This window comes from Theobroma cacao, chromosome 2 (assembly GCF_000208745.1).
Source record: "Theobroma cacao cultivar B97-61/B2 chromosome 2, Criollo_cocoa_genome_V2, whole genome shotgun sequence".
NCBI lineage: Eukaryota > Viridiplantae > Streptophyta > Magnoliopsida > Malvales > Malvaceae > Theobroma > Theobroma cacao.
The window spans coordinates 33,585,690-33,598,397 of NC_030851.1; the positions used below are offsets into that span (position 1 = coordinate 33,585,690).

A 12,708-nucleotide genomic window follows, 5' to 3' on the forward strand; every position below is an offset into this window, starting at 1 on the left:
GTAATAAAAGATAAAGAGCATAATTGATTAAACATGTATAGTACAAGAGCTTTTATAGGATTCATACTTTTTGAGTTTAGAATGTGAGTTGTTATCAACAAACAAATTAGTAATAAGTATAAAAAAAAATCAAATTCAAAGTCATTATAAAAAGAAAAACAAATTAATAGTAATAGTGCCATTGAATGCTATGTTAAACAATCTGAAGAGAAAGTAATGGGATTGATGCAAATTTTAGTATTATAAAGTTTTTTTTTTTTTTGCTTGAGATATGCTAGCAAATGTATATTTGAGCGCAATATCTTTTTTGTACTCTAATTTTGACTAAAATACTAAATAAACTCGTGAATTTTCTCAACTTTTTTAAATAAGTCATATTATTTTTTGTATCTAGTTAAATTCCTATCTTATGATTTGTACTTAGATAAATTTTTTTATTAGTTAAATAAGTCAATTTTGCCACTCAAAAAAGTCATATCATATATCATGAATTTATCGATCGTTAGAATCAAACGTATCATGTAACTTTTTTTCATTCATATAAGGGCCAATTTGGATAAAACCATATAATAGAATTTATTTGGATATAATGAAAAGATAATAATTGTTTTAAAAAATTGAAATAATTCATAGACTTATTTAGTATTTTAACTTTGAATTTATAACACTAAATAATCATTTATATATTCATTTAGGTTAACAATAAGAAATTCTTACTTAATCTAGTTTGATTTTGCATTAAAGGGGTAAAATATGCAAATGGAAATAATCAATGTAGTAAATTTAGTTTCTCAATACAGAAATTAAAATTTTACTTTAATTAGTAGGTTACATAATATTTATTATTTAGAATGGACACATGACATAAAGATAGACTATCCACGTAATATTATTTATCTTTTTACTAAATATTTTTTTTCTTTTATATATTCATGTTAGATTAACTTATGAGAATATTCTGCTATGTGTTGAATCTTTTAATCAACAAGTGAGAGACGCCAGATATGAAGCGCACTTTGTTCATGGTAGGAGAGAATAAAGGATTAAAGTGCATAAATTTCATAAAATCACGGAGTAAATAATGGAGTGGTATCATTTATTTTTAAGAAGCTTAAAATTTTCATATGCGGCTGACTTTGACAAATCCTGTTAACCCACGAGTATCAGGCCAGTTCATGGGTCAATTTTCCCATTAAGAGGAAAATTCTTGCATAACTTCTACGGACATTGACTGATTGACTATTTTCCCCATTCCCTAGGCATGTCTTCAGCCAAATCTCTTTCTCCATCGTGATAGCCTCGTGACAACTATATTTTAGGTTTTGGATTGTTCCTTGCTTTCTTCGCATGCCGCTTTTGCTGTTCTTTGTTTTGTCAAGACGTGGAACAAATTAAATAGAAGGGAAGAAGAACCGGATAGAACTGCCCCTATTATGCTAATTTTTGTTCATGAAGTTTGTCGAGTTCTTCCCAGGCCTTTAATCCTAGCCCAAAACTAAAAAGCCTAAATGGGAATAGTCAGCTACCATGTAAAGTTCACAATTGAGTTACAATCTATCTCAACGAATTTAAAGACGATCACTATCAGGCTATGGCATTAACTTCTGCATTTTATGTATTTCAGCTAGAGCTTTTCATCTACCTGTATTCTTACCAAACCGATGGGATGATGACATGAATGTTTTCCCTGGGTTTTTAAGTAAGAGGATGAACATATATAAATGTCTAATCCTCGAGTCTCCCTTTCCCGCAAATGAATGGATGTGACAAAAGTTGCAAAGCTGTCCATCTCTTGTTGGGTTCCTTGTGCAAGCAACAACTGATAAAGCCCCTCAACTCCTCTGATGCCTCCTTTGGCATGCTTGGGGCTTCTCCATAACGTGTTATCAACACTAGCTGCATCCAATTGGGCTTTTCTCCTGGTGGGAGAAATGGGAAATGACCCACATAAAGCTCCAATAAAGTCACACCCAGGCTCCAAATATCTGCTGCAGACACAAACCTGGGATCATACATATTCGAGTCCAATCTTTCCGGGCTCATATAAGCGTAGGTACCCACATAGATATCCCAATAGTCAGGTGGGTCACTCTCTGGCATTATCTTGCTGACACCAAAATCACCAATTTTCACATTCATGTTTTTATCAACCAACAGATTTGAAGGCTTAATATCCAGATGGAAAATATTGAACGCATGAAGGTAATTGAGGCCACTAAGAACTTGATAGCCAATGTGGGCAATCGAGGATTCGGAGAAAGGGCCATTAGCTTTAAGAAGCGTATCAAGCGTTCCTGCATCCATATACTCCATGACAATTGCCTTTTCCCCTGCCAGTGATTCATAGGCCCCAAGACATTTGATAATGTAAGGAGAGTCGGTAGAAATCAAGATTTTCATTTCATGGGACTGTTGATAAGGCTGCTGGCTAGCGTCAGGGTCGGCGCGGATGACTTTCAGAGCATAGATTGCTGAAGTCTGCCTATGGCGCACCTTGTAAACGGTGCCATAGTTACCATGGCCCAAAACGCAGAGCTTTTCTAAGTCAAGAAGCTTAGATACTTCTTGACTTGCGGTCGTTGTGGACTTGGGTAGATAAATGAAGGGAATGAAATTCGAAATCTTGACTTCTGGAACAGGAAGCTCGAGACTGAGTTGAAGTCTATGCTTAACTAGAGACATATATACGTGTCAATATCTGACCTTCAGATTGGAAGGAGAACTCATCAAACGAGTACTTGATTTTGTAAATTAATTAGATAAAAAAAAGAGAAATTAAATCAATTAAAGTGCAAAAGTTTGGAAGGGTTAGGCAGACAAGGACTTTGGAACTTGTTGTCGTGAAGTTTTGTTCCTTCAATTTGGGTGAGGATTATATAGTGTTAGAGAGGAAAGAATGGAAAATACCACTAGTAGATGCTACGCGACTACAAAACTTGATCGCGTCGATGGCAGTTAACATTTTTCAGGTCAAAGCGATTATCCGAAGACAGGGCAACAGGGCATTTTTCCTGGGAAGAATCTCTTGATAAATGGCACTATGGCAGTTCCATTTTGAGGGATATATAATTTTTTATTCAAATTTTTTACCATATGGTCGGTTTTCGGAAGAACATGATTGCGATATTGAATTGGTGGAAGCATCTAATTATTTACTGCCTGGCAAACATTGATAAAACGCACCAGTTAATGGGTTACGAATTGACCCTCGGCTGTGTGTAATTCTTCTGTACATACATACGCGGCTCGTCACATTCATGATTACAAAGTGGCGGAGGAGGAGCACGTCTGGTGATGTTTAAAATGAGTGGTTTATTCACCGTGTTTAGTAGTGAATATTAGATAGCACTACTCTTAAATCATTCATCCAGAGTGATTATATCACTGTTCATGAAATGATCAAAATTCAAAAGAGATGATTTTTAAAATATTTTATAGTAAATTCACCTTATAATGGTACATATATATGGAAATGCGTTTCTCTTCAAGGTTTTAATTTTTATAGGTAAATCTTCATTTTTTTTAACTCAATTACAAAGCAATATATGTGAATTTGGTTTTTATTAATCATGTCAATAACTTATAATTGAAGATTTTAGAAAACTATACCCATTAAAACTAGTTCGAGTCTAATAATTCTTTATAGAACAATAGATTTTTATTTAATAAATTATTCATTTAGTAAAATTGAAAATGTTACTTACTTTTAAAATAATCTTATTATTATTTGAGTATATTTTGCATTTGACGATCTTTCTTTTCTATACCTTATCAAAAATAATGATTTTTAAAATCACTAGTGATTTATAATTTACAGTAAACATGTAAAAACTTTATTTTGTCCGGACTATCTATTAATTATTATTCTTAACCATTATGTTTTTCAATTTTCTCTATTGTTTTTTTAATTTAATGTTTCATCTATTATTTCATATTTTTATACCATTTTATTTTGAATTAACAAATTGAATTTAAGTCCCACTGTCTAATTAGGTTTATGAGCTAAGTGAGACAATTGAACCTAAAATCTAATTTATTAATTGCGCATGGTACCCAATGTTTTAACTATTTTTGGATCTTAATGGGCTAATTGGCCCTTAGGACTTAATAGCCCAAATTGGATTTAGAAAATATAAAATAAAAATAGAAATACATAAAAACTAATAGTAATAAAAATATAAAAATATTCTGAAAAAAGAGAAATTTAGACAACAACAAAAGCTCAATTGCCATGGCTCCACATGGCAGTCGACTTTCCCTATTTCGAATTCCTAAGCTCCCAAAGTGTCACTCCTATTTCCAACTCCAAATTTTTTTCCTCAACTTTTTACCCAGTTTACTTCCAATTACAAATTCATTAAAAAAAAACTCAAAACCTAAATTCTATTTAAATTAAGTAGTCCAATTTTCAAATCTGTTGTTCATAATGACGAAATTAGGATTTCGTGTTTGGTGGGTGTAGATAATCCCCCCCCCCCCTTTTTTTTTTTGGAGACAACTAGAGAAAGTCATGCACCGTTTAGGATCCCACCCAATACACCATCATCTTGCTATCTAACCACACAATTACCCCACCCTGCCTTACCCTTACCCGACTGTCCATGCCCCCTTCCCCACATATCGAGGTCACTAATCCCTACAACTGCCACATTACAATCTAGTAAATCGCTCCCAAAATACCTAGCCCATCAAACCAATTACAACCCATAATTTACCCCAACATGATTGGAGTTCCACCATTCTCACCATCCACATTGATAATCTCAATTGAAGAGTCACCAAAACCACCCTTAAAGACTTTTTCCAACTATTATAGTTAGGTGAGAGATGTCTTCATCTCTTACCATTCTAAAAGGAAGCTCATCCACCACTTTTGCTTTCATCTGATATTGAGACCCATGGGAAATGGAGTTTACCATAAAGCATGCAAACAGGACCATCCTTGATGGCCACACCATCATTGTCAAAAAAGCCACCTATGGTTGAGACCATAGAAGACTAACCCCAGCCCCCAAGCAGCTTGAAGCTACTCATTCAAGACAGAATGGCAAATTGTGAAATAGGCTTCCCTTTAGCTCCCCTAGAGATAGAAAAACATACAAGGAGGTCTTCATAGTAAGCCAAATTCCCCCCATCCAACCCATGAAGTTCCCACACCACAACAACAACCCCTCTATGTTATTGAAGCTAGCACAAATGAGACAGGATGGCTTAAGAGCAGCGCTGTTAGCGTCATCATTCATTACGTGGACCACTGCATTCTCCAAAAAATCTTCACCCCAGAAGGTTTTCAATTTGTGGTGAGACAAATGGGAGGAATCATAGTTATCATTACTTTTTTCCATCTAGAAGACCTTGAATCATGCATGGGAAACTACAAATTGTGGTTTGACTTGTGATTTAAAAAAGTGGTCTTATGGGACAATTTCACATAAATGGAAGAAAGGTTTTCATGGTTCAAAGTTGAAGACTTGCCACTTAACCTAGGTTTCAATCAATCATGGGCTTTGTTATTGGTAATTCTCAGTTTGCCTTCATAAAAAAAAAAAGACAAATTCTCTACTGCTCATCCATTGCCAGCAAACTTATTGACTTAAGCAAAAAAAGAAGGCAAAGTGGCATTCTTTTGATTGCATCAATTGGGATTACTTAATTTTTATCATGAAGCTCATGAGTTTGGCGAACAATGGTGCAAATGGATTCATCATTGTATTTCCACAACATCCATTTCAATCCTCATCAATAGTTCCACAACACCATAATTTCACATTCAAAAAAGCCTTAGGCAAGGTTGCTCCTTATTTCCCATGTTTTTCAATATCGTTATGAAATTGCTCTACATTATGTGTCACAAAGCAATCTCTTGAAATCTTTTTGAGAGACTCTTTATTCATAAAAGCTTTCCACCTATCATTCATCTCTAGTTTGCCAACGACACGTTTATTTTCTGTAAATCAAATTTTAATTCTTTGAAAAATGTGAGCAAACTTTTTAAAGGATTCCAAGCTATCTTGAGCCTTAAAGTTAACTTCAACAAGAGCAGTCTCATTAACATCAATGCTCTCTAACAAGATCTTGCCCACTAGGCCTCATCCATTGGATGCAAAGTCGACAAGCTCCTTACCAGTTATCCCAGTCTCCATTTTGATGTTGCAACCAACTCATTATCCTTATGGTAGCCTATCATTGAGTGCTTCCATAGTAGATTGGCATCTTGGAAAGGGTGGCAGACTCAACTTCATTAGGTTAGTTCTAGAGAGCCTCCCTCTTTATTTTCTCTCCATCTTTAAAATGCTTTCTAAAATTAAGAACAAGTAAGAAAAAATTTAGAGAGATTTTCTACAGGCAGGGTGTGTTGAAAAAAAAAATCCATTATGTTAAATGGGCTTTGGTCACTAGGCCTAAGTGTTACAAAGGTCTTGGTATTGTTGACTTGGGTTTGAAAAACAATGCGTTGCTTAATAAATGGTTGTGGCGTTATGCTAATGAGCTCCTTAGTTTTTGGAAAAAAGTTATTTCTGCTAAACACAGTACTAATTTGCATGCTCTGCTTCTTGCCCTCTACCTTTAAATCATCATCTTTGTGGAGAAATATAGTTCGTCCGCTTATAGCTGATGATATTTTTCATGATTTAGTGACATCGAATCTCGGTTTCATCCTTAGCAATGGTGAATCCATCCATTTTTGGACTGATTTATGGTTAGAAGGAAAAAAATTTTCTCTCAAATTTTCAAGAATTTATCCATTGGCTTCCAACAAAATAGAAGTTGTTGCTGACTTTGGATGTTGGGAAGATAATCATTAGAAATGGTTCATTCAATTAAGATGTAACTCATTTAATTGGAAACTCATTTTTGTAATTTATCAACACAGCCTATAAATCCACAACCATGTGACCCTAACAGAGCCATTTAGAAAAAATCCACTTGTAGCTCTTATATGCCTTCCTCCATTAATGCCACTCAAATGGACCAATGGGGATCCCAACCCTTATTGAATTAGCTTTTGGAAGGGTTATTAAACATGAGCTCTTTAAGAGGGGTTTATGCAACATCAACGCATCTCTATGCACTTTTGTGTAACGTTGAAATTGAAACCACCATCCACTTATTTTTCACATGCTCTATTACATGGCAAGTATGGATGCACAACTGTAATCTATGGGGGCTTAATTGAGTCCACCTAAGTGACGCCACCAATTTTTTCATCTCTAAGTAACAAAGCAACCCTCTAATAGGCTCTCCCAAAATTTGGTATATGCTTTTTTTTTTCATAGTCTGGTTTATTTGGTTATACAGGAATGATATTCTCTTTCAAGGAAAACATCTTGATTCAAGCCAACTCTTGGATATCATCCTTGTTAAATTAGCTCACTAGTGTAATGGTTAGTGGCTTTTTAATCGCATTCTTACAACTCACTTTTTCTTTAAGCCTAATAAAATTACCTTTAAAAAAAGAAAGTGCAAATCTAAACCTTCAACCGAATGGACAATACCCCCTAATGGATCTTTCAAACTCAATGTGGACGGCTCTGCTTTAAGGAAACCAAGTTTTGCTGGCATTAGGGGTGCCATTAGAGACCATGATGGATTTATCAAAAGAACTTTCTCTTATCCTATTGGCATTCAGGATTCTGACTTCATTGAATTTCTTGCCATCAAGGAAGGTCTCTCATTGTTTATCTCTTCTACATGGGCTTTTTATCCTCTCTAGGTCAAAAGTGATTCCAAAAACGTCGTTGCTTAGGTAAATGACCACAACTCAGTCCCTTGGCATATGAAGAACCTATCTAACTTCGTCGAAGCTCTTAAAGCCAATGTTAGAAATTTAATCTTTGCCCACATCAATATAAAAGGTAATAGCTTAGCTGATGGTCTGGTTATAGTTGGGGTTATCAAGTTTGATTACTTCTTGGGTCTGTTCTAATCTACAAAAATTTTCAAAATGCTTTGTCATGCATTATGATTCTGCCTTGATGATTTTCACTTGCTCTTTGGACTCTGGCTATTGTTTGGGAATCTTGGGCTATTTATTGAACCCATTATTTATCATATTGAGTTTTCTTCCCACATGTGTTTATCATGCAGTTCTATTCTCTATTTTGTTTGTCTTTTAGGTAGAATGGCATCTTTTGTGAGGTTGTTTTCTTTTGATTCAACATTATGCTCTTTAAGCCTTCTCTTTCAAGAATTGGCCCTTATAGTTCCTCCTATGTATTCTCTTTCTCTAGCATTGCGTAATAATATTGTCTTGCCATTCAGAAAAAGATATAGTCATATTAGAGTTCAATATTTGACAAAAACATAAAGCAACTTAGATGGAAAAAATTCATGTAAAAATTACACAAATAACTCCAACTACGAATTAAGTATAAAATAAAAACATTTTTTAACACCTATTGCATGTTAAGATTGGACATATTTAATTGAACTCGACGATCTTTCATAAAGTTGAAAGCATTATCACTGAATTAATATCAAAGCCTCGAATGATTCTTTTTTAATGAAAATGATCAACAAATTTTAAAGAAAATCATTTGACATTCTATTACGAGTCTCATTTTTAATGAGTTTCATAGTATAAAGCATACTTTGATGTTATAGTGGAAACTAGAAAAGTTTATACAAGTTGGATTAATTTGTTAACTGGGAAGTAAATTTTTGATATTTTCATCTTCTTTAACACTTAACATAGATAAAAAAGTGTAGATACATTTTTTATAACTTGATTATGAAGAATGTCAAGCTTGAATAGATCCAATTGATAGTTTAAATGTATTTTTTCATACTCAGTAAAGTCATTGGGGTAATATTTATTTGTAAGGTTGCAAATACTTTCAACATCAAATTAGTCAAAATCATTCTGAAAGTCTAAAGATGTGTCAAGAGTGAGTACCTTCACCATATTCTCTTTAAACTTAGAATCCAATTCTTGTAAGAGAGAATCAATAGTAGTAAGAAACAAGTCAACTCAACATGGTGCTCAATTGTGACATTATTATTTTGAAGACAACCTTTACCTTATTTATATTTAGTCATTGCGTTAAGAATCTCAATTTCATATTTCTCACAAAACTTCTTCAGTGACTCAAGCAAAGGTTTCCTTCCGTCTTCTCTCAATTGTTGGAGACGCTTTTGAGTCAATGATACTAAACGAATTGCATTTAGTATGTCTTGAGAATTGAGTTGTAAAGCTTTTGAAAAGTCATTTATTATCTCCAACAACTCTCTTATAAAATGCAGGATAAATATAAATTCAAATTATATATTAGTATGTTATAAAAATTATAAAATAAGAGACAAAATTATAAAATTATTGTAAAAACAAAATTATAAAATTCTTAAAAAAAAGAATATATTATAAAATTATTATAAAGATAAAATTATAAAATTTCAAAAAAATAACAATTGTTATAAAAATTTTAAAATATTTAGAGGGAGTGGGGGCTTTACTAACCCTCATTCCCCTCCGCCTCTGGCTGTTAATGACCAAGTCACCTTGATAATTTCATTATTATGACAATGAAACTATCAAAGTGATTTTGAATATGATATGAAAATCTATTTTAGTGAATATTATTCATTTTTCCACTAACTCATAAATATGATAATAATATACAAATAAAATAATGACTTAACAAAAAATATATATATATATATATATTATATATATATATATATATATATATAAAAGTAAAAGAAAAACGATACACCATTTGTTTTCTGTTTTCGTGTTTTCTGGATCATAAAATAAATGTTGTTATTCACCATGACTGATAAATATGTTTTTAATACTTCATGTTTTGCTATAAGAAATTCTTCATAATTTGGGTCGAATAGAAAAAGTTAATTACATAACTAAACGACCTTTCCATGCTTATGAAAAAGTGGAATTTCTCTTTTATGGCTTCTGAGCATTTTTAAGAAGCATATATACCTGTCAATATATTGACTACTGAGGATATTTCATATTTAATATTCTTTTTTGTTGGATAATAATATTCATCTATTTACCTTTTAATGAAGATATTCAAGGAATCAAGCTATTCGTCCAGATCTGCTTGTTTGACTTAAATCGAATTGGGTTTGTATAAAAATTTTTAGGTTCAAATCCAATCTGACTCATAAAATTTTTTTATTAATAAATAATATATTTTTGTTTAATTTTAATTTTAAAATATTAATAAAAAATATAAAATACTATTTTAATAATAAATAGACGGGCTGAGCCAACTCGGGCTTCACTTTAAAAAAGGCCTGTTAGGCTCAACCTGACCCATGACGCATATGGACAATTTTGTCATTTGGAGAAGGATGCAAAACACCTATGACCCTTGGATATTTCTTTTCGAGTCATGTGGTGTGGAGGATTCAATTGGTTTAGTTTGTTTAACATTTGGCAGCCACTTTCTAAAAAACATATAAAATTTTGGCACGCAGAAGAAATCGAGTGGACATAGGCACAGAGCATACCAACCCAGATTCTGATGGCGATGTATGACCTACTTTAAAGTCGGATTCAGTGGATGTCAACAGGATCATGAAAAAAATGTAGTAGCCATTTTCTGACCATATTCTGAATTATAAAATCCTAGCTTCCCCTGTTCATGAGTTGGTGGCAGAGTCAAGAATTTGTGTCACTGGAGTTAATATGATAGCAATATCCTTATTATTTATAGTATTTTTAATTTTTAATATAACATTGAAAAATTAAATATAGAAGAAAATATACTAAAATATAATTAAATATTCTTTTACAATTTATCTATAATTAAAATTTATTCCTAATCGTTAATGTATGCTGAAAGCCAATCCAATTAATTATAAGGTACATTCTTAATATATTTTTTTATTGTATTAATTGATAAAGACTCTCTTTATCTATGAGTGCATTTGTAATATTATTATTTGCTTATAAAGACAAAGTTCGATTTGTCAAAGGAGTTATATAGTTTTATAATTATGAGACTTTTATTACATCATAACATTATTCTTAAATGTTTTTTTGTCCATTTTTAATAAAAAATAAGACATTGATAAAATCGAGAGATCGATATATGTTTTATTTATCACTTGTGAAATGAGCAACAATCTCATAGATTATAGTAGAATACTTGAACAAATGTATATATGTTTATTATATGAACAAATTTACTGAGCATGACTTGTTATGAGAATTTCATTTAATATTCAATTCAAATATTTGTGTAAATAAATTCTCATGTGACAGTTGTATAACAGATCCCTTAAACTTGAAAGTATCAAATTATTTTGTATGTGAAATGTATAATTTGATATAGTCTTATGTACTATAGTGTAAGATGTACAATGGAATGAATATTGGGTATAGAATGAAACATATATGTGGAGATAGATTAATGATCAACATAAGATTCATGGTCTTAATTGATTCTAAGGAGAATATCTCATTACTTATTGACATGTATTAACTCAAAAAAATCCTTAGCTAAAGTAGAATGAAAATTCAAAAAGGAGTTTTCAAATTTCATTACAAGAGTTAATGACTAGTTTCAAGAGCTAACTAGCTAACATATATATATATATTAGAAACTGAAGCATACTGTGTGTCTTATCGAGATATTAATTGATGAAAGAATTGAATTGCATGACAAGATTATGCATTGAAAGATTAAGTGAAACCACTTTGACTTTTTTGAACATTTGGTTGGTCATGACACATTATTAAATATTAATCTTTAAATTAAATTGTTTTAGAATATATGATATAAATTGGTATAATATTAAAAAAATTTCATAAATTATTTAAAAAATTCAAATAATCTTTATTTTTTATTACCTTTTATCAAACTCTTGTATTTTTATTTTGAGTCAAATTAATCCTTATGATTAATAGTTGATTAATTATTATTAATCAAAATATTATTTATTATTTTATATTTACATGACATTAACATAACGTCAATGTAGATGGTGAAAAAAGTTACATGACAATATTATCTGACACATTAATATCACGTGATATAAAATGATAAATTATACTTTTACTAAATTTATCATTAATTATAGAAGATTATTTAACTCAAAATAAAAATATAAAAGTTTATTTGGTTTAAAAAAAAAGTAGAACGATTTGATTGAATGCAATAAAAGTATAAAGACTTATTTAAATTTTTTTAAATAATTAAATTTTTTTAAAAATATTATGTCATAAAAATTCAAAGAGAATGAGTGTTGGACCCACGCCACCTAAGAAATTTCAGCCTTTCAAGCATCATTTTTAGGTAATTCCATTACCTATTTATTGAATTTGTTAGACTTGTAACAAATTTCATTGGAACTTTAGAGTGTACACATGAGAGTTCCCTTTCTGCTTATTAAAAATATTTAAAATGAATTATAAATAAGGTTATTTTGGTAAAAGAACATAGTTCCTTTTCACTTGCTGCAAAGCTAATAAAGTTAGTTTAATTTGATTAAAATTTGCAATGAAACTGATAAACTTGAGCCCTGATTCTAGTATATCATTGACTATGAACATGACAATAACAAATTACAGACTACCTGAAAATTTCTAAGAAAGTTTCCAAGGAATAACAACCTCTATATAAAGAAGAAATCTTCGGTGGAATAATATCTCCTTTGACTATATTAGCCAAATCAAGAAATTAGTATGGAGTGTATGTATATATATATAGCCATTGGTCCAAAGCCAAATGATGAAAACAA

General features: G+C 31.4%; 1 protein-coding gene across 1 annotated transcript; it reads right to left on the reverse strand.

Annotated features, from left to right (window-relative positions):
• Nucleotides 1,726-2,682, reverse strand: LOC18609608 (mitogen-activated protein kinase kinase 7). The gene has a single exon (XM_018114978.1). It carries the CDS (start codon nucleotides 2,680-2,682, stop codon nucleotides 1,726-1,728), a length of 957 nt encoding a protein of 318 aa, XP_017970467.1.

What these genes read in the sequence shown, in the direction of transcription:
- LOC18609608 (XM_018114978.1), bottom strand. Translation starts at nt 2,682, where the DNA reads ATGTCTCTAGTTAAGCATAGACTTCAACTCAGTCTCGAGCTTCCTGTT.